This window comes from Danio aesculapii, chromosome 5 (assembly GCF_903798145.1).
Source record: "Danio aesculapii chromosome 5, fDanAes4.1, whole genome shotgun sequence".
Taxonomy (NCBI): Eukaryota; Metazoa; Chordata; class Actinopteri; order Cypriniformes; family Danionidae; genus Danio; species Danio aesculapii.
The window spans coordinates 20988186-21011722 of NC_079439.1; the positions used below are offsets into that span (position 1 = coordinate 20988186).

A 23537-nucleotide genomic window follows, 5' to 3' on the forward strand; every position below is an offset into this window, starting at 1 on the left:
AACGCTGCTTTATTTACTCGTCTTTTATGCGATATTCCTGTTTTGTGCATAAAGTTAATTCGCATTTTTGGAATACACTTTCACCCCCCCCACCCCTCCAAAAAACCTTTTATAATATTATAATGAAAAATTAGTAATGAGTAAATAAACAGCAAATTTCAGTCCGATCTCACAAGGAAATGTAATTATTTGACATATTGTCAAAAAAGTGGCTAATTCATATTCATTTAAACAATTTCGTTCATACGAAGACAAATGATTTTTAAACCAAGGCTTAGATTCTACCCCTTATTGGGGGATGCGCAAACCAGATTAAAATGTATGAATGAGATTGTACAAACTCATACAAATAAGAAACTAAATTTTACATAAAAGTTATGAATTGTCATGAGATTGCGTTGAAAATATTAATTTTTAGGTGAAATACCCCATTTAAATTAAAGCAAATAAATATTTTCCATTTGTAAATTGCACAGCATGTTAAATTAGGGACCATAATTTACATACATAAAACATCGTATTTCAGATTAAATCTAATCTAATCAAATCCAAATAGATCAATTTCATTTCAGTTGAACAAATCCCTGAAACTATGCAAAAGTTGTTCTTTACCCTTATAATAAATTCTTAGTTTCCTGTGGAACTCAATATATGGCCTTTTATTGTTTTGGGTTTTTTCCCTCAGTAGTCTAAGGTACTGGACTTAAACCCATGCCATCGGTGTGGATGTCTGGCAGTGTTCTCTCAGGTCGCAGACACACAGCAAGCCGCTGAAATCACATTGAAAACATTAAAAACGAGCTATAAATAAAAAAATAAGCTTCACCATTATTTAAAACTCCTCTTTGCGATTTGCAAGAATGTTTTGCTAAGTAGGAATTTACTTAGTAGGTGTTGATTTAATAAACTAATGCCTCACATGCATCTCACCTGTTTAAGAGAGCCTGGAGTCCAAACAAGCTTGTAAACCATGTAGATTGGGATCCATATGAAGGAGGAAGCTCCGATGATGTAGCCTACTGTGATGCTCCAGTCGGGGAACTCGTAGTCGAATAGCGTGAGGGGTTGAGGGTTCAACAGTGAGCTGATAATGATGTACTGGAGAAAATAATAAGGGGAGAAATGATTTAATGATTAAAAGTAGCAATATGGAAATTAATTCAACTCTAGTGATGTTTCCATCCACATTCCTTACCCTGTCAAAAATATCCAAAAATTAGCAGTTTATTAGCAGTTTTCCAAATTTAGTGATTCATGTTTTTATTTATTATTTTTCCCCATTTATTTATGCTTTTGAATTGCATTATTTAACTTGCATTGCATTTGAATTTGGCCCTTGATCTTTCTTCCAACAACTTTTCATTTTGAAAAGTTAGAAAATGTGAGTTTTATTATCAGTTTTAATAGTTTAAAGAGATATATTGTCTGGATTGGTGTTGTATATTACGGTACAACCTTGTGAAAAACAGGCAGTACATTTTCTGTTATTTTACAGGCTCATATCTCTCTATAATTTCTTATACATTATATTATTTCAAACTACTAAAAGTCTCTTTGTGAAACTGTTGAGTTGAATTTTCGACATCAAAAGTCCACAGCGCAGAGATCAACATCCATAATGCAATTCACAATCGTAATTAAATGGAAAACACTTGCGAATCACAAAATAGGTAAACTGTTAATTAACGGTTATTTTTTACAGTGTACAGTACACTGTTAACAATCTCCTGTAGAATCTACAGTAACTTACTGTAAATCAATTACAGCAAATATGCTCTATTTACATTTATGGCACCATTTATCTTGCTTTATATGTATTTACAGTATTATATACTGTAATATATGCAGTAGCCTTCACAATGCAAAATACAGTAACAAACCATATAACTGTCCTACAGTAAAATACAGTTCATATTACTGTTAAATACTGTGTAATTTACAAAAAAATGTAAATGACAATGGCATCTTAATATGGCTGAGGAAAAAGAAATGTGTTCAATTTTTATGAGTTTATGAGAAGACGTGCGAATAATCTGTGGAAACATTTATCAAATCTACAAAAGTCCTTGTTTGGCAGCAACAAATACACACACAAACATGTGACTTTACAAATCAGATCATGTTATCTAGTGGAAATGACTAATGCACTTTCATGGTATGTTGTATATACAATAACATCTCATAATTTATTTAAACCTTTTCAAATCTTACTTTGTTTTGTCTCGTTTCTAGTCCAAATATCAAAAAAATCTAGAGCAAGTAAAAATAGAGTTTTGTTTTTACTGTCAGAAGAAATTAGTTTTTCCTTAAAACAAGCAAAAGTATCTGCTACTGTGGTAAGTGAAATAATATTGTTTTTGCTTTAAAATCTAGATATTTGGGCTAGAAACAAAAAGACAAAAAGTCTGAGTAAAAAAACAGACAAACGCTGGATTTTGGTCACTTTCCAACACAGCATAAAAACAACCAAATATCAACATCTAATGATGTTACAGCTTGAAGTTGTGTGGACATTACCACTATGACATCTATCAAACGTTGGATTTTGGTTGAATAAATGTCAGTATTTGACGTCAATATGACGTTGGCTTAAGATTTTGGCTTGGCGTTGACGTTGGTCACTTTCCAACACCGTCACGTGACATTACAACCTAAATCTAACCTAATATTAACGTCTTATGATGTTGTGTGTGTGCTGGGTATAATAACGTAATAAGGAGGGGTTAGGTGCCACGCCTCCTTTTTAAAATCGTACAATTTCGTACGACTGAACTCATACAAATTCGTATGAATTAGCCACTAAACTGACAAAACGTAAAATATTTACGTTTTCTCGTGAGATCAGGCTAGTAGCTCTTATTTCTGCCAGAGTATCTTTATCAGATAAAACAATTATCACTCAATTAACCTTTTATCTTGAAGTTTCCATCCATCATTTTTCATGTCATATACCTATATACTAAAATGGATTTTTCTAAATGACACAGTATTTAACTGTAATATGAATGAACTCTATTTTACTATAGGACAGTTATGCAGTATGTTACTTTAGTATTTTAGTTTCATTGTTAAAGCTACTGAATATTTGACAGTAAAGGTATGCATATAATTCTGTAAATACATATACCGCAAGATAAACGGTGCTGTGAATGTAAATATAGTATTTTTGCTGTAATTGATTTACAGTAAGTTGGAAATTGGCAACAGTGTAGCTATTGATAACTTGTGCCTATTTCCACAGAAATTACCATTTTTTTGCTTGTAAATACGTGGAATGGAAACAGTGCTTTAGTTGTTAATTATCTGAACAATAAAAGACTTGAAAAAATACAAGTTAATTTACAGTTTTGGGTGGAACCATAGTAAATGTTATTTCCAGCCTGACCTCATGAGGAAATGTAATTCCTAAAAATGTATACTATTTCCTTACCATCATTGGGGGACAAGCTAATCATACTAAGATGTACAGATAACATCGTACAAACTCATATGAAAAGTTACAAATTGCTGTGAGTTTGCATTGGTTATTTCAGTTTTTCTTGCCTCCAGACCAATTCCCATTGGATAAAATAAAGTCCCACTCTACAGTTTTTCTCATTCGAGAAACCATTTTACTCAGATACGCTGCAAGTCACAAATGTGAAGAAAAGACTGTCGCAACTTCCATTTCATGTCGACTCTGTGAGTTCGGTTGGATTGATATGTTTGCGAACGTCCTTAGAGCAAGGCTCTGATCGGATTATTTTATATTCAAAAGGTTTATATTGTCCTCTAGACCTCAGACATCCCTGCGCGCTCTGTGGAGACCAGGAAATTGTCGAGCGATGGCCTTTGTGTCTTAAAGCAACAATGACAAATGTCTGCTCTCTAGCATTTCAAATAATATCTCCAACACCGTCTCTGGAGATGCAACAGGCAGCCGTTTATCATATGCTTAAAGAATGAAAAAAATAATAAAACAGGAAAATTATGAAAAAATGATTGTGGAAATGTCAGCCGTGTGTGCCAGCGCAGGCCTGTTGAGATTAGCTGTAATGTATGCGGAGTTATCAGAGGAATATAAGGCTATAGGAGTGCATGCGCTTTGACATTTGCAGACTGTGAATTGTGACCATGTGGACAGGTGAGGGAATGAGATTATAAAGGTAATAAGGGTGGAAAGGAAGTTGTGGGTGCTTGGAAAGGCGTGTGAGCATGAAAGATGACTTTAACATTTCACAAACTTTGCACACAGTGTCTTGAGTGTGTGTCAGTTTAAACTCACAGCGAGAAAAGCTGGACTGATGGCAACCCAACACACTTTCCAGAAGAGTCCTGGAGTGTAGCCCAACATTGACTTGATGTCGTTGCTGAATCTGTTAATACCTGCAGGAAAGAAAATGAATGAGTTTGGATTAAAATGTTATTGGTTATTATATACAACAAAGTCAAACTAAAAGTGCTTCAGGGTTATTTAATGTGTTGGTGCTCTTTGGATAAATGAATCATAAAGATAAACAACAGGATCATAAGTCCAAAGCACTCGAATAGTAAATGAAAAAAATTAAAAAGCCTTTATTAACATGGCTGATATTACACTGAAAAAAGTGTTGCATGCAAAACTGTTGCAAACAATTTATTTGTGTTGAATTTAAACAAACAAATAAAATTTAACAATGTTCAACTTGATTTGTTTGTTTAAATTCAACCCAAATAAATTGTTTATAACCACTAAACGTAAAAAAATTGAGTAAATCCAAGGAATCATCTTTGAATAATTGTTTTCAGTGTAGTGCTGTTTTTTAAAATAAAGGCTTTTGAATTTTTTCACTTGATGATTTTGTTGTTTAATATTTTAATCCATTCACACTTAAAAAAAGCATTATATAGAGCTATATGAACATTGTTAAAATAGTAGTTAATTAACAGCTGCCTGTGCATCATGATTTATGGATGTATTTTCTGTTTTTAAACACTTTCTAATTACATTATGGGACCTGAACTGCTGTTCTGACAAATTTGAATGTTTTTTTTTTGTTTTTAAGTGATTTTTATTGTATATTTTTATAGATTGTTTTATTATTATTTTGAAACTATATATTGCTTGGGTTGGTCAACAGTTTATATAATATATATATTTTAACTATTAAAGATGTGGCTTTGTTAAACTGTAGAGTTGAAGTTTCAACATCAAATGTTATGAAAATCAGCTTAAAATTTATATTATTTTAGTCAAAAAATAGAGATATGTTTTATTCATGAATCTTTAATGAATAAAAGTTCAGAAGAATAGCATTCGTTAATATTTACAAAATATATTTGTGAGTACTGTGTACATTTTTTGTGATAATATTTATATATACACTACCTGACAAAAGTCTTGTCGCCTATCTTAGTTTTAGGAACAACAAATAATAACTTGACTTCTAGTGGATCATTTGGCATCAGAAGTGGCTTATATGAAAGGCAAAAGCTTCTAGATTACCCTTACTTTACCAAAATAAAATATGATCATGCATTGATTTTTAATTATTTAATTAGGACAGTAAGGTCTGACTTTGCTTAGACAAAAGGCTTGCTACTTAACAGAAATAATGTACAGTATAGAATATAAAGTCATGGTGCAGTGGAAAAAGAATGAATATTGTGTATGACGCCCATGAGCTTGGACAACTGCATACTTCAGCGCTATCCTGCTGAATTTACCCTTTCCTGTGGTTTGTAATGTAACGGGCAGCACAAATGTCTTGATACCACATGCTGTTGATGTGTCCATCCACTCTGTAGATCTCTCACACGCCCCCATACTGAATGTAACCCCAAACCATGATTTTTCCTTCACCAAACTTGACTGATTTCTTCGAGAATCTTGAGGGTCCATAAGGGTTCCAGTAGGTCTTTTGCAGTATTTGTAATGATTGGGATGCAGTTCAACAGATTATTCGTCTAAAAATTCTACCTTCTACTTTTCCAAATGATCAACTAGAAGTAAAGTTATTACTTGTTCCTCTTACAACTGGAATTGATGACAAGACTTTTGTCAGGTATATATTACGTATATAGTATATAGTGTATATATTACGTAAATACAAACTTTTATCCTGAATGCAATTAATCATTTTACAGCGCTAATTTTAATGTAAAAAGTCAAATAAATCTTACCATAAAACCAGGATACTGCTGTGGCCTCCAGAAAGACTATAGCTATAATAGAAGAGCCAACTCCAAATTCTTCAAGTAACTTTACCACATATGCACCACCCTAAAGAATTACAGAAAAAAGTGCACAAGCCGTTTTATTAATATTAATTTTATCACATTATGTTGAATCTCGCAAGATATAGGTCAACAATTTTAATACTGTATGTGATTTAATACTGTTATGTTAAACGGGTGTCACGGTGGCGCAGTGGGTAGCCTGATTGCCTCACAGCAAGAAGGTCGCTGGTTCGAGCCCCAGCTGGGTCAATTGGCATTTCTATGTGGAGTTTGCATGTTCTCCCCGTGTTCGTGTGGGTTTCCTCCGGGTGCTCCGGTTTCCCCCACAAGTCCAAAGACATGCGGTATAGGTGAATTGGGTATGCTAAATTGGCTGCAGTAAATTAGTATGTATGCATGTTTCCCAGTGATGGGTTACAGCTGGAAGGGCATCCGCTGCGTAAAACATATGCTGGCGGTTCATTCCACAGTGGTGACATCTGATTAATAAAGGGACTAAGCCGAAAAGAAAATGAATGAATGAATTTTATGTTAAACATCATGAAATGTAAACAAACAGAGATCCAGAAATTCAACGAAACTTACTTTAGTAAGGGTGCTGAGAGAGCCCAGAAAGCAAACAACTACGAGTCCCAGAACAAACAGCTCTCTCCGATGAGAAAGGACATCTGGATACTCGTCCATTACGGCTGTGATTATGGCCTCCAACCCACCAAACTGAAAACACACACAGTCACAAAGAAAGAGAAAAATATTTAATCAAATTAAATTTACAAAAGTGATTTTATATGCTTAGAAAGAATATTTAAATGCAGGTAAAGTTCAACTTAATGTTTCAAATAATGTTTGTGAAAATAAAATGTCAAGTATGTGTGGAATAAAGCTCCATCATCTTTCAGTAACACCTATATTTTAGTAAAAATTAACTAAATACTTTGTCTGACCATATCTGTTTACATAAGTGTAATATATTGTAAATAAAATAAATAAAAGAATAAATGTTAGAAATTGTATTATATTTAAAATGAATTTAAAAAGCCTTAATGATTAGAAGCATAGTGGCAAAATATTAAGATTTAAAATAAAATGACAAATAATGAGTATTTTTGGGGCTGTATTATGATCCTTTAATAGAGACTTTTATTATGTCATCAGAAAGGTTTTGCTCTAAACATGCATGGCAAGATTATATAAACTATTGTTACACTGAATGACATTCTAATCGTAACAAATATACAACAAACATGATCTTTTATTTAGAAAAGAATAGGACATCAAGAATAGTCGATAATGTCAGATAATAAAGTTTAGTTTAATATTATGTCACACTGGTATACATCAACAGTGAAGTCAGTGTAGCACTTGAGTTTTTTATTTTCTTATGTCTTCTTAACCATCGTATTAAAAGCAAAGATGGTCTTAAATATTAATTCTATCTTTCTGTGAATCACATTTAGAAATATGTTTGTTTGTGCACATTACAGGTGTATAGGTGTATACATACAGTGCTGTCCAGTCCAAGAGTAATCATCATCACAAAGAAGATGATGGCAAAAAACGTCGACCCAACCATGTTTGCAATGGCTTCTGGGTATGTGATGAAGAGCAAACTTGGTCCTAGAAGAGGTGAAGAAAGTCAAAAGAAAAACATGAGGTAAAAAAAGTAAAGCTGGTTTATTTTTGGAGACAGATTTTCTTAAGATTATTATATTTAGATATAAAAAAATCCAGCACACATATTATAACCCACAGTAAAGTATCCGTTATTAGTACACATCTTAGTATCTGTTAAAAGCAAACAGGAAAACTCACCTTTATCCCTGGCTACGTCCTCAACATTGACATTTCTCTGTTCGGCCATATATCCCAGGACGGTAAAAATAACAAATCCTGACACAAAACTTGTCAGGCAGTTCACCAGACTGGTCACAATAGCATCTCTGAACAGAAACACAAATAAAAAGCCATTTAAGAACTGAATTTTATGAGATACTTCATTGTGATTAACAAAACACCCGTGCAAACGATTGGTTGCCAGGGAGTTACTATGCAATTGTGTGAGTTGTCTGATTGGTTGCTTCCCAGCAGGCACACAATGTCATAAGATGTTAATAGTAGGGTAGATTTAGGTTGTGACGTCATTGACAAAAATTCAATGTTATTTTGACGTCCAATCACATTGATATTTGGTTGATTTTAGGTTGAGTTGGAATATGACCAAAATCCAACGTTGAGCCAACATCATATTGGCGCCATCTTACACAACATCATATTGACCTCAAATACTGTGATGTATTTGTCAGGTATGGCAACCAAAATCCAACATCATCATAGTGGTAACATCCCCACAACGTCAAGCTGTAACATCATTAGGTGTTGATATTTGGTTGATTTTAGGTTGGACGTTGGACACTGACATTGGCCTGAGTTACGTTGGTTTCTTACGTCAAATCGATTTTCATTTCCAAACAAAATGCAACATTGGGGTTCAGTTGACGTCCTGTGCCTCCTGGGTTGTTGACTCAGAGCAAAAGATTACTCAATAGGTATTGCATTTGAGTGGGAGCTTACCATTAGCAAATTATGTTTTAATCTACACTATAAAAAATTGACTCAACTTAAAATTCTAAGTCAACTTGCTGCAGTTTTTTTTGTTGACTCAAAACCTCAAAAACCTCAAAACTTTTAACCAAAGTACTTTAGTTGAGTGAATTTAATTTGAGACGACTAAAAAAAGCTCTGCAGCAAGTTGCCTTGCAATTTTAACTTGAGTCAACTTTTTTACGGTGTATAAACTTTGCATTTGAGTAATATTAATGGAATTAGGACGCTCTATGAGGTCATTATCTCATGACCCACCTGCATTAGGCATTACTTCACTATTATTGATAAATCCTTTCCTGTGCTCTCATAAGATAATAGAGTCCAATGAATGCTTTTCGATTTATTTCAGTAAAAAAGCACTACCTTGTTCACACACTGTTTTTCATATGTCTTACAGCAGGTAATATGTGATAACTGGCACACCATATGTCAAATCCTCGTTGTTAAATATGTCTGTTTCTCTTTAGATTACCATCATGCCTCCTTGCAGTTTTACAGTAGTGCAATTCAATTTCTCCTCACTCAAATATCCTGCTCATTCATCTCTTCCTACTGGCCACAATTCTCAGTTCTAATCTTTTTTAATATCATTTACCCAAGGGTCAGCGCATTTGTTTTGGGTTCATCACATGATGCATAGGAGTCCTGTTCGTTTTAATGCCATTTCTTCTCGGTTAGCAGACACAGAGCTGAATGTGAATAAATGACTGTGCTATAGATAGAATCTGAATTGAGAATGAGTGGGAATTACATTGGCATGAATTGGCAGGCCTGTTTTGTTAGTGATGTACCTCAGTTTGAACTGCTGTTATTCAGTTTATCAGAAAGATTGTAGTACTTTCATGCAGCAAAAGAAGCATTACATTGTTCAAAACTGATATTTTAGGCATTTGTAATTTTAAAAGGATTGTTCAGCCAAAAAGGGAAATTTACTGTTATTTTACTCACCCTCAGATCATTAAAGGTCCACTGTAAAAATTGATATGACAATAAGTCATGACAACAAATGTTTTTATGTTACTTTAACTCATTTTAATAGTTTTCAACTTAAGCTTTCAACAATTTTTGTAGTTATATAATCTTTAACTTAATTTTTTTAGTCAGTTTGACTAGTGAAGTTTCACAAACTAATTTCGAGAGGATCCAGATAGCATACAAATGTAAGCCACTTTAGGCAGTTATGCGGCCCTGGTGGTCTTCTTTCGGCCCAGACAAAATGAACGTGAGCCTAAAGTGGCCCACTTGTACAATGGCAAAAGGGGGCCTAAGATTCCAATTCATATATGGGCCATTTAAGGCAAAGATTTGGCACTTATGGCAAAATGTAATCTGAATGTGAACCTAATGTGGCCCATGTGGAAAATGGTCAATTTGGCCAATCTGGCTATGTGGGCCGGGTCTGGGCCAACATAAAAGCAAACTGTGGCCCAGAATAGGGCCAGTTCTGGTTCAATTGGTTGAATTCTGGCTGAAATGTGGTATTGCTATGATTTAATTGTGGTCCAGATCTGGCAAACAGGAGCGTAAATGATCATTTATACCTCAAGCAATTAAGTTTTTAAATTCCTCCTCCCTCAGTAGCAGTTGATGGCCAGTAGACTGGATATTTATTTAGAGTACCATGGGTACATAGGGTACCATGTTTTTAAATGATTTATTTATATATATATATGCCAAATGTGTAATGTCAGAAGTGTCCGTGAGTGTATGCTGCAAATGAAATTTCCCTACGGGGACAAATAAAGTGAACTAACTAACTAACTAACAATATATTAATATAAACAACCTCAAAGAACTCATTGCAAATTAGGTTGTTGAAAATACCAGTAGATCAGGGGTGTCAAACTCTGTTCCTAAAGAGCCACAGCTCGTCAGAGTTTCATTCCAGCCCTGCTTTAACACATCTATCTGTATCAAACAAGCCTAAAGCACTCAACTAGTTTGATCAAGTGTGTTTAATTAGGGTTGGAACTAAACTGTGCAGAGCTGCTGCGACTTTTGTTCAGAGAGTTTGACACTTGTGGAATGGATCAACATAATGAAAGTGCTCATAGTGTACCTGTAACAGTTATTAGTGAAGGGATTGTAGCTGGACAGGGCAAGCAGGACCCCAAAACCAGGACCGAGAGAAAAAAAGATCTGCGCAGCTGCATCTACCCATACCTGCAAAACAGTATATACAGTGCATCCGGAAAGTATTCATAGCACTTCACTTTTTCCGCATTTGTTTATGATACAGCCTTATTCCAAAATAGATTAAATTCATGTATTTCCTCAAAATTCTACACACAATACCCCATAATGACAATGTGAAAAAAAGATTTTTTGAAATTGTTGCAAATTTATTACAAATAAAACACCTGAAAAATCACTTGTACATAAGTATTGACAGGCTTTGCTCAATACTTTGTTGATGGACCGTTGGCAGCAATTACAGCCTCAAGTCTTTTTGAATATGATGCCACAAGCTTGGCACACCTGTCTTTGGGAACGAGTTGTTGTGAATCCACTCCATTGTAATTTTGGCGATGTCCTTTGGGTCATTGTCCTGCTGGAAGATGAACCATCGCCCCAGTCTGAGGTCAAGAGCAGGTTTTCATTCAGAATGTCTCTGTACATTGCTGCATTCATCTTTCCCTCTATCCTGACTAGTCTTCCAGTTCCTGCTGCTGAAAAACATCCCCACAGCATGATGCTGCCACCACCATTTTCTCCAAACGTAACACTTGGCATTCACTCCAAAGAGTTCAATTTTAGTCTCATAAGAATTTAGTTTCTTATGGTCTGAGAGTCCTTAAGATGCCTTTTGGCAAATTCCAGGTGGGGAGTGGCTTCGATCTGGCCACTCTACCATACAGGCCTGATTGGTGGATTGCTGCACAGATGGTCCTACAGTTAGGTTCTCCTCTCTCTACAGAAGAACACTGGAGCTCAGACAGAGTGACCATCGGGTTATTGATCACCGCCCTGATGGCTGACCAGCTCTAGGAAGGGTCCTGGTGTTTCCAATCTTCCACTTACGAATGATGGAGGCTACTGTGCTCATTGGAATTTTCAGAGCAGCAGAAATATTTCTGTAACCTTCCCCAGCCTTGTGCCTCGAGACAATCCAGTCTTGGACATATACAGACAATTCCTTTGTCTTCATGCTTGGTTTGTGCTTTGACATACACTGTCAACCCTGAGGCCTTATATAGACAGGTGTATGCTTTTTCAAATCATGTCCAATCAACTAAATTGACCACAGGTGAACTCCAATTAAGCTGCTGAAACATCTCAAGATTGATCAGTGAAAACAGAATGTACCTGAGCTCAATTTAGAGCTTCATGGCAAAGGCTGTGAATACTTATATACATGTGATTTTTCAGGTTTTTTATTTTGAATAAATTTGCAACAATTTTAAAAAACTCTTTTTTTCATTGTCATTATGGGGTATTGTGTGTAGAATTTTGAGGAAATAAATGAATTTAATACATTCTGGAATAAGGCTGTAACATAAAACAATGTACAAATGTGATACAAACTTCATACAAAATCACAAGAAATGTGAATATCTTAAACATAATGTGTTGAAAATTAATTTCAATTTCGGTTTTAGATGCATTAGGAAAAGTGACAGCAGAGACAGAATACAGAATACAGGCAATAGTAGGTGCTTGCTCACATCTGAAGATTAGTGTGAAGAGAACCGTGTGTGTGTGTGTGTGTGTGTGTGTGTGTGTGTGTGTCAATGAGTATGAGAGCCTTTCATGATGGAAATAAATTCTAAGCCAATTACGCATCTCATTAGCTCCTAGTGCTTTATTTTTGCTTCTCATCACAGTTCTCTTCAACACTGTGTCACCTAGCAAACTGTATTGAGCTCACACAGCTAGAAATACGGACGCAGTGTTTTCATATTGCCTCCACTGACCATTTATATACTTAAATATTCATTTGTTTGATCGAGTTATCTAAGCGTTTATGAAGAAATATGCCCTTTATGAAGTCCATACGAGTCAGTTCAGCTGCAGGTGATGCATGCGTTTCATGTCTAAATGCCTCGGGCCCTTTTTATTACGGCATGAAATAAAACACCCTCGGACATACATGCATGGTGCCATCAAAACATTATAGCGGCACATTAAAAAGGGTATTAAGATCAGTGAAGAAACAGCATAACCTAATTTAACTAAATCAATGCTGGACGCAAAGGGAAAAGAGGCGTTGAGAGAAAAAGCACTCACGCTGGTCTCCTTCAGTTTCTCCCATTTGGGATTGAGGTAGAAAACCACTCCTTTCCAGGCTCCGGGCAAAGTGGCACCTCGGATCATGAGGATCAGCAGCACCACATATGGCAGGGTGGCAGTAACCCATACTACCTAAAGACAAAAGGATTAGACATACTCAGAGGTCAAAACGATATCAAATTTACATTATCAACAATAAACATGTCAAAAATTCTAATCGATTTGATGTCAAAACCTTGATGTCCTTTGGACATCCACACATTGATGCTCTTTTGACCATCAAAATAACAACACAAAAAGTATTATACTATAAGTATTGAAACCTTCAATTCCAAATTTACACTCGATTTTGTATCCCTACAATGTATATAAATTACCTTGATGTCAAAATGACATGAAATTGACATTGGGTACCTTTACATGGACCAATAATCAGATTTTAATACGATTAAGACAATACTTTGATTAAGAGTTTACCATGTAAACAGCAATTTTGATTGCCGTAATCTGACTAAAATCGTAGTCAAACTAAACAGAAATGTAATTAAGACATGTGGAGATGCTGATTTTAGTTACATTATTGAAGTGCAGTAAACATATGTAAACACAGCAATCAAACTATTACTGTCGTGTAGGATTTTCGCCGCAGTTTACGACTGGATAGTCTATAAACACACGGCTGTTTGACACTATTTTCTGCACCTACTGAGTCAGTGAAGGACCACACACACCTGCATTACAAAATGCAGAGGTTTTTTTCCCATTCAGCATGCGATATCAAATTCCATTAAAACTACACTCTTCCAGCAGTTCCTTGCAACCAATATCTCGTTTGTGAAGGGGGGCATGCAGGAAATGTTCCTGAATGAAAGCGAAAGGGCCAAACTGCAGTTAAAGTCGACAAATTAAGAATGAAACACCGAAATTACATGAAACTCTGGAGGAAATGTGGATAGCGTAGTGACACAATGACGTTAATTGAATTATGTGCTATAACATGTAAAACGGGATCATGAAACGAACATTCAAAAAGCATCTCATATGAACACCTTAATCATATTATTGTCTTATTCAATATCAATAATATTCAGATTAAGGCAAATAATTAGATTACTGATGTCCATGTAAAGTAGTCACTGACGACAATAAACATGTTAGAAATGGTAATCGATTTGTTGATGTAAAAACATTGACGTCATTTTGACGTCCACACATTGATGCCCTTTTGACTACCAAAATAACAGTATTATAATGAAAGGAAAGTACTGAAATTTTCAATTCTAAATTTACACTGAATTTTGTATACCTAAAATGCATGTAAATTACTTTGATGTCAAAACGACGTTAAATTGACATCTAATATTGGCATCAAAAACATGTCGAAAATCAATTACATGACAGTCCTGAAATCTGTAATCACTAAAGCCAATGTTAGAGGCCAATTTGATGTCGTTTTGACATCAAGGTAGTCAATTGACATCAAATCGATTTGCATTTTTGACGTGTTTATTGGTGTTGTTTTGACATCAAGGTGCCTGTAGGGCATGTAATACTAAACAGTTAAACACTCAAATATTAATGAAAGTCCATTGTACTTAGATATGAGCATTTCATTGCATTAAGCTGAACTGGCTTAAACTGAACAAGATTTTTAGTTCCCAGCATGCTTTGCATCAGACTATTTAAGGAAGATATATATTGAAATTAAATGCTAATATGCGTGTTTGTGCACAGGAAGCCATTCATTAGTCTTAATTGTTGATCTATGTTGGGATTTATAGAGGTTTCTAAGCTGAAATTTGTAGGGTTACCAATGTGGTGAAGAGTAGAGCCTATGTTTAAGTTGGAGATGGGTTGAAAAAAACCAATAAGATGATAGAACTGCATGATCCAGAATTATAATCATACAAGTGTAAAAAAAGGTCTCCTCTATACTTACAAAAGCAGAAGCTATTGCTAATACTGAATCATAATGATCTGAATCACATTCTTTACAAACAAACTGCACATGTAAGTTTATTCAGTATTTCAAATACATTTCATTTAAGTAAGGAATGTTTTTAATATATTAATAAATCAGACTTAAATGTCACTGAAATCAAGGCAAGGAGTTTAAACTTAAATTAGGCAACTGGTTTGAAGAATTGTGTGAGGTAAACTTAAATGACTTTTTGCAATGCAATAAAATGTTTCCTTTAGTATTTTTGGACCTTTCCAGAAGTCTTGACTCCTTTCCACAGGCTGAAGTAGACAATGGTGAAGATGAGGAAGAGGCAGAGCATGAGCTGCCAGCGAATGTAGCCCACATTCCCAAGCCCAGAGGATTCATGCACGGCCAAGACATTCCTCCTGTTTTGAGGTGCATATAGAAACATTTAATGACGCTTTTGGCACTTATCTGATGAAATATCATATCACTTGTGACATTACAAATTTATATATATATATATATATATATATATATATATATGTGTGTGTGTGTGTGTGTGTGAGTGAGTGAGTGTGTGTGTGTGTGTGCATGTGTGTGCAAGATCTCTCATTTTGGTGTCCTAAATAATTTACTGTGACTTTAAATATATAAAGCAAACTCTGTAAAACCCAATAAGTTAAGGTAACTCAAACCATTTGAGGAAACCAATTGCAACACACCAATTAAGTTCAAAAACTAATCCTAATAAGTACTGTGAACTTAATCCATTTGAGTAAACGAAGCAATTTGAGCACAGTAAAACCCAATAAATGAAGAGAACTCAAACCAACGGAGTACTGTTAAACCCAATAAGTTAAGGCAACTCAAACTGTTTGAGGAAACTGATTGCTACAAACCATTTGAGTTAAAAAACTAATCATTATGAGTACTGTGAACTTACTCCATTTAAGTTGAAGTAATGAGGTATTTCATAAAATCATTATAATCAACCCTGAGTTCAAAACTCTTTTCAAATGAGTAGAATTAACTTTCAGTAAATTTTGAGTTAACTACACTCATTTCATTTAATAAAGTTGACTGTTGGGTTTTACAGTGTATTAAAATTACAAGTTTACTTGTTCTACAAAATCAAAAAAAGTTTGTAAAATGTGAAAATACTTATTGACACTATACTAAAATATCTAAAATCTGTTCTTTATAAATAGAAAAGTTTAATTAGTGATTTAGTTTGTATTTTCTTTATCAAATAAGATTATAATTGCAACCTTAAATCACAAAAATAGCATCTATTTGATTGTTTCAAATAACTTTTTAATAGGGCTGCACGATATTGGAAAAATGTAACGTTGCGATATTTTGTTATTCTGCGATATACAGTTGAAACCAGAAGTTTACATACACTCTAAAATAAGGAACATAGCCATTTTTTCTGAATGTCTGATAGTAAATCATACTAAATGTTAACTATTTTAGGTCCGTTAGGATTACCTAAATCATTTACATTTGAGAGAAATTTTTTTTGGAGAATTTTTTATTAATTCTAGACAGTCAAAAGTTTACATACATTTCCTTGGTATGTTTTTAGCTTTGCTTTTAAACAGTGTAACTTTGGTCAAATGTTTTGGGTATCCTTCCACAAGCTTTTCACAGTAGTTTGAAGGAATATGGCCCATTCCTCCTGACAGAATTGGTGTAACTAAGTCAGATTTGTAGGCTGTCTTGCTCGCACAAGCTTTTTCAACTCTGCCCACAAATTTTCTATAGGATTGAGATCAGGGCTTTGTGATGGCCACTCCAAAACATTCCCTCTGTTGCCCTAAAGCACATTTTAACTAATTTGGCAGTATGCTTAGGGTCATGGTCTGTTTGGAAGACCCTTTTGTGGCCAAGTTTTAATTTCCTGGCTGATGTCTTGAGATGTTGATTCAGTATTTCTACATAATGTTTTTTCTTCATGATGCCATCTATGCTGTGAAGTGGATCAGTTCCTCCTGCAGCAAAACAGCCCCACAACATGATGCTGCCCCCCCCCCCCCCCATACTTCACAGTTGGGATGGTATTCCTAGCCTTGTAAGCTTTCCCCTTTGTCCTCCAAATGTAACACTGGTCATCATGGCCAAACAGTTATCATACCAATCTTAGTTCCATCAGACCACAGGACATGTCTCCAAAAATTATTCTTTTTCCCAGTGTAATTTAGCAAATTGTAATCTGGCTTTTTTGTTGATTCTGGCTTGTTGATTTTCCCATGTTGTCACACAAGGAAGCAGTGTGTTTGAGGTTTTCCTTAAATAGTGTTCTACAGTTGTGCCTCCAATTAACTCAAATGTTGTCAATTAGCCAATCAGAAACTACCAAAACCTTGACACCATCATCTGAGCTTTTTCAGAGACATAATAATTTTATTGCATGTAAACTTGACTTTCAAGAAAAGTTATAACAATTTCTCAAAAAATGTCTCTCATTATTCTGCTATTAAGCATAACAGAAACAAAGTTGATAATCCTAACTTACCTAAAAGAGAAAAATTAACATCTGACTTTTTTTTAATGGTTATGTCCCTTTTTATACAGTGTATGTAAACTGCTTTTAACTGTATATATTGCGATATGATGAATACAATCTCACCAGATGACTTGAATATCTCTATTTAGAAAGGATTTACAATTTTAGACTGATTGGAATGATGAGTGCATCTGCATAAAATCTAAAAGTCAATCTACAAGCATTGATAAATACAATAAAGACAATGTTATAGTTAAAGCAAACAGTCTTTTATCATTTTCTGTGTCTAACAGTATTGAGTTACAGTAATCAAACAATAAAAATACTAATAATTCAATTAGTAAAGTTACTAACGGTACTATTTCTTGTGCCTGAATGCTTTTCAAATCATTATACAGTCACAAGCCTCAACTGCACATGCAAATGACCAATTATAATACCGACTCAACATTGCAAATCCTGCGATGTGCCTATTGCGAATAATCACATTGTGATATTAATGATGAAATTATGTATTGTGCAGCCCTACTTTATAAAATATCAAATTATTGGTGAAATCTTCATTCAGCTAAACAGATATACTGCTCTGGAATTGTCTGACATACGGTATACTTATTAAAATACATGAAAGTATAAGTGATCAGTGGTTTGAATTAAAGATATACAAGTATACAGAATTAAAATGATCATTGGTGTTTTAGGGCTGCTCTGAGATCCTTGTAAGATCTGGTATTATGTCATCAAATAATTCCTGTTCTAAATATGCCTGATAATATATATTGTTTATATATATACTACAATAAGTCTTTGTAAAAATGCAGGACAGTCATTATGTTTTCCTGTAACAAACTGAGCTATCTCACCTTTTTTTCGATCCATATTTGCAACACATTACAGTATTAATATAATGCTGTTCTACACTTTGTAGTTTCTTATTACCAAATCTTTTCCTCATATTTCCTCCTTTTCCTGCTTCCATCTTTCTTTATCTGCCATATTTGCCCCCTTTCAGTGCAGCCACTTACATGCACTTACGTGTAAAACTCCTCGGCGGGTGAACGTGAGTAGTTGGTCCAGGTCACGTTGTCTTTGCCAAAGTAGTTGGTGCAGTTTTCGGTGTTCCAGTCATTATCACAGCTGGTCCAGGGCAAAGTGCTGCTGAAGGAGGAGTAGAAGTAGAACAGAGCCCAGGCGATGATGGTGTTATAGTAGAAGGACACGTACAGTGCAATGACGCAGATGGCGAAACCAATACCTGTAGGGAAGAGGAAATGATGTCAGCGACGTTATGTTCTTGGTCTCTTTTCTTTGATTCTGACATACATCTAGACTTTAAACATAATGAAAAATGAATATTTATAGGGTTTTGCAGCGTTGAAGAGTGAAAACAATCTCACCAGATGATTTGAACATCTCTATTTGGAAAGAATTTACCATTTTAGACTGATTGGTATGATTCTGTAGGGGAGTGCATCTGCATAAAATCTATAAATTAATCTACAAGCATTGATAAATACAATAAAGACTATGTTATAATTGAAACAAACAGTATATTATTGTTTTCTGTGTCGAACAGTATTCAGACACAGTAATTGAATAATAAAAATACAAATAATTCAATGCAATTATTCATTTTTAAAGTTACTCACGGTACAATTTCTTGTGCCTGAATGCTTTTCAAATCATACAATCACAGGCCTCAAATGCACATACAAATGACCAATTATAATACAGACTCAACATTGTAATCAAAATCAGTTTTATTGCCAAGTGTGCTTCACACACACACACAAGGAATTTGTTTTGGCTACAGAAGCTTCCAGTGTACATAAAGTGACAAGTGACAACACAAAATAAATATTTAAAAAAAAGACGATAAACATTAAACAGAGAGGCAGTTAGTTAAAAAGATCTGAATGTTGAGTTGAGTTGTATGTACAGATTTGTTATAAATATACAGGTTATAAGCTGCTGTGTACAAATGCAAATGGAGAAAGTATTGCATTGTATTATGTTATATGGTGCTGTGTACAAGTGCGTATGAGAAGTATTGCACGTTTATTGCACAGTAGGGGAATATTTCATTGTTCATGAGGTAGATGGCCTGAGGAAAGAAACTTTTGCTGTGTCTAGCTGTTTTTGTGCTTGATGCTCTGTGTAAATCCTGCAATGTGGCTATTGCGAAAGATCACATTGTGATACCGATGCTGAAACAATATATTGTAATGGATTTATAGAGTTTTAATGCAGAGTCACTTTATATATTGTATACGTTACACATTAAATAAATATTTGTGTTTGCCTTAAATTAAGTTATATCAACTTAACTTTAAAAGTCATTTTAACGTACATATAAACTGACATAAAAAGTGAAACTTACACTTAAATGAACATTTAAGTTAACATTAACATTAAAAAATATGTTGTTGTGACTTATTTGATCAAATAATTCTTTACAGTGAAAAATGCTGGGTTCCACATAATCGATTTGTGTTGGGACAACATGAAGAAATTAAGTTAACATAAGTTTTTACAGATTTAGGTGGATTGAACATGAAACAATTAAATTGTCCCCCCCCCAAAAAAACTCAAGAACTGTGTTGTTTCAGCTCATTTTAAATAAGTAGTTTGAACAAACAGCAAACATAATTTTTTGAGTGTATTAGATTCAATATCTGTATCCTACCTTTAAAAATAGGGCAAATATGTTTCCATATGGATATGGCACCCGTTCTATGGAACTGTCCCAGAGCTAACTCCATGTAAAAAAGTGGCACTCCACCAAATACAGCCATCAGGACATAAGGAATAAGAAATGCACCTGAAGAAAGCAATTATAACAGGTTTTAACAGATTACAACAGGCATTAGTATATTTGCGACCTCAAATCACAGAAAGAGCATCTAATGTTTCAATTAACTTTATAAAATATCAAATTATTGCTGAAATAATGTTCAATATTCAATCAGCTAATCAGATATATATTGCTCTGGAATTGTCTGATCTACTGTATACTACTTAACATAATTAAGTGATCAGTGGTTTGAACTAAGGATATAGAAATATACAGAATTAAAATGATAATTAATTGGTGTTTTAAGGCTGCACTGGGATATGTCAGCGATGAAAATTTTGTCTTTCTTTTCATTTTTACATGCATCCAGACTTTAAACATAATGAAAAGTGAATGTTTGTAAGGTTTCAATGCAGAAACACTTTATATATTGCATACATGTATATTGTCAAAGTTAGTGGTTGCCTTAAATTAAGTTTTATCAACTTAACCTTAAACGTCACTGTATACTTATTAAAAGACATAAAATAATTAAGTGATCAGTGGTTTGAATTAAAGATATACCAGTATACAGATTTAAAATGATAATTAATTGGGACGGCACTGGGATTCTTGTAAAGTCTGGTATTATGTCATCAAATTATTCTTGTTCTAAATATGCCTGATAATATATATTGTTTATATATAAACTAGTATAAATCTTAGTAAAAATGCAGGACAGTCATTATGTTTTTCTTAAACAAACAGAGCTGTCTCTCATTTTTCTTAGATCCATATTTGCATAAATGATAAGTTAAATTTCATATAATTCATTTCAGAAACTATAAGGAAGACTATGTTTAATAGGGAGAGAGTATAGATTTATAGTCTGACACCTGTTGATCTTAATATCTGCCCTGTTTAAAGCATGAATATCCTTTACATGATTAATGACTGCAGCTGACATTTTGTTTGCAGGTGCATACGTTTAAATATTAGAATAACTAATAATAAGCATTATTTCATATATTGTAAATGCACCAATTAAAAAAAAACGTCTTTTAAACAATAAATTTCCTGTGAAAGAGTGTGGAAAAAAGTCCCCATATTAAAGTAACATTTTATTTTAGGTTTGTTACATAAGGAGGTTTATTTAAAAGACAACTACCACACTGAATATTGTATTCTATGTTAATTTACATATTGTAAATATAAATGTAATCATCATAATGAATGGAAACAAAATCTGTGATCAATTGAACTTCATATGCGCACAAAAAGAAAGTTCTGTTATTTAAACTTGGTTTAAATATGTTATAGTCTCGATTAAACAACTTTCTCATTTTATTTTTTATTTCAGTCGAGCCTGTGGCATTGGCATAACTTTAATTTTATTTTAAAATGTAGCATAGGTAAATTAAGGTGTTCTTTTTAGAGGCTTAAAATGTTTAGGTTAATAAAAGAGCCAAAAATAATTGCGAAATCGCCACCTTGGACAACTTATCTACCTAACAAAACATCTGCCTCTGCACATTTAAATTCTTGTTCAGTCATTTTACATGTAAATAAATTATAGTTTATGTTATCGTTTATTTACATAATATGATAATTACATAAATTATCATTTCTAGATGTAGCTTTTAAACATGGTTGATAAAGTAAAAGTCTTACCGCCGCCGTTTTGATAGCAGATATATGGAAATCTCCAAACATTTCCGAGGTCTACCGCAAATCCAATGACCGATAAAAGAAAATCCATTTTTTTGCTCCATTTATCGCGGGACTCTGTCTGAATGATGACTGGCACCGGGTTGCTGTTGTACCCGGCGTTGTTTGGAGGACCCGGGGCACAGAGGTTCCCGTGAGCGATCACCTGCTCCTGGTGGGGCATCTTCGGTGGTCCGGTGACTTGGCAAACTGCTCAAAAACTGCTCAAGAAATGGCTTTTGTGAGTTTGTTGAAATGTAAAAAGTAGTTAGAATGTTTTTGGCGGGGTTACACTCGGCGTGTGGTCAAAAGCGGCTGTACGGGGGACCGCGACATGCTGCTGTGTTGATTTCCCTGCTGGTGGGAGTAAAAGCTTCAGGATTGAGAAAGAGTCCCGCACCTGAGCGCGAGAACTATGACCGAATGAGATGCGCGCGACACCATCACTCACTCCTGACAGCCCACTCAAGTGGAGAGCGCGCGCGCCAGAGTGTCCTCCATAAATATATTGCTCGATTTGTCTGTGTAATAATGACAATATTAAGAAAAATATGAAAGAAATAGTATGGCTAGTGTGTACTTTTTGTATAACTATTGGTTGTTTAGGAAATGCCATTTATGTTTTGAAAGTTATTATTTGACAATGTTATCAAATTTGGAAAATGTCAGCTTTTACATATATGTTTTCAGTGTTGTTAAAAAAAGTGTCTAAAGCGGGCGCAAGATAAAATAACATGTTGAACTAACAAATCACTTTTTGACAGATTTAAGACCAGGTAATCTAAGACTATTCATTCAATCATTCATTCATTTTCTTTTCGGTTTAGTCCCTTTATTAATCTGGGGTCGCCACAGCGGAATAAACCGCCAACTTATCGGGCATGTTTTTATCATGGCTATGTAAATAGTATAGATCTATATTACATATAATTTACACATTCTGTATTTAAAAAAAACATTTTAGTGATTCCATGAAGAACCTTTGACATCTGTAATCTTAAAATTCCATAAATGGTTTAAAGTGAAAAAATTTGCTTTTGGTAAAATGTTTTTCACAATAAGAAACATCCCAACATAAAAAAATAAATAAATAAAAAAAATCGAACTTTTACCCCACCCTGCACATTCTGTATGCCTCATATTTAACGCAAAAGGATCAGTTCATTGATTTCTCTGTTAATAAACTGATGATCTGAATCAAGTGTGTTAAGTAAGGTAAATATCAAATATAACTGATAAAAATAACTACAATGTGTATAACTACAATGAATGTGAACAAATGCACAATAATTAGATATGAATATTTGTTAAAATGCTTTATATAGCATTGAAAAAACTACAGGATTTGTTTGACGTAAACTTTTAATTTAAAATTTTTTTAAGTAGAATCTTCTTTTAAGTGTTGAATATTTAATTAACGATGGCTCAGTGGTCAGCCACAGTCACAGCAAGAAGGTTGCTGGTTCGAGTCCCGGCTGGGTCAGTTGGCATTTCTGTGTGGAGTTTGCATGTTCTTCCCGTGTTTGCGTAGGTTTTCTCCGGGTGACCCGGTTTCTCCCACAGTCCAAACACATGCACTGTAGGTGAAT

The 23537-nt window shown here is 34.2% G+C and overlaps 1 protein-coding gene across 1 annotated transcript; it reads right to left on the minus strand.

Moving 5' to 3' along the window:
* Window positions 1-648: 648 nt before the first annotated feature.
* On the minus strand, window positions 649-22192 carry slc6a4b (solute carrier family 6 member 4b). Its single transcript, XM_056457527.1, has 13 exons — window positions 21913-22192; window positions 20155-20289; window positions 18504-18723; window positions 15243-15381; window positions 13030-13164; window positions 10862-10965; window positions 8011-8138; window positions 7703-7815; window positions 6784-6915; window positions 6142-6241; window positions 4265-4365; window positions 931-1098; window positions 649-770 (listed from the first exon to the last, which is right to left on the minus strand). The coding sequence occupies exons 1-13, from the start codon at window positions 22130-22132 to the stop codon at window positions 690-692; spliced, it is 1776 nt and encodes a 591-aa protein (XP_056313502.1). The 5' UTR covers window positions 22133-22192; the 3' UTR covers window positions 649-689.
* Between the last annotated feature and the right edge of the window lie 1345 nt (window positions 22193-23537).

Bases quoted from the DNA above. Each gene is read 5' to 3' on its own strand.
- slc6a4b (XM_056457527.1), bottom strand. From the start codon at position 22,132: ATGCCCCACCAGGAGCAGGTGATCGCTCACGGGAACCTCTGTGCCCCG. The intron at 10,966-13,029 runs GTGAGTGCTTTT...ACTGTTTTGCAG, and splicing joins AGAAACTGAAGGAGACCAGC to GTATGGGTAGATGCAGCTGC. The intron at 6,242-6,783 runs GTAAGTTTCGTT...GTAATTCTTTAG, and splicing joins CTCTCAGCACCCTTACTAAA to GGTGGTGCATATGTGGTAAA.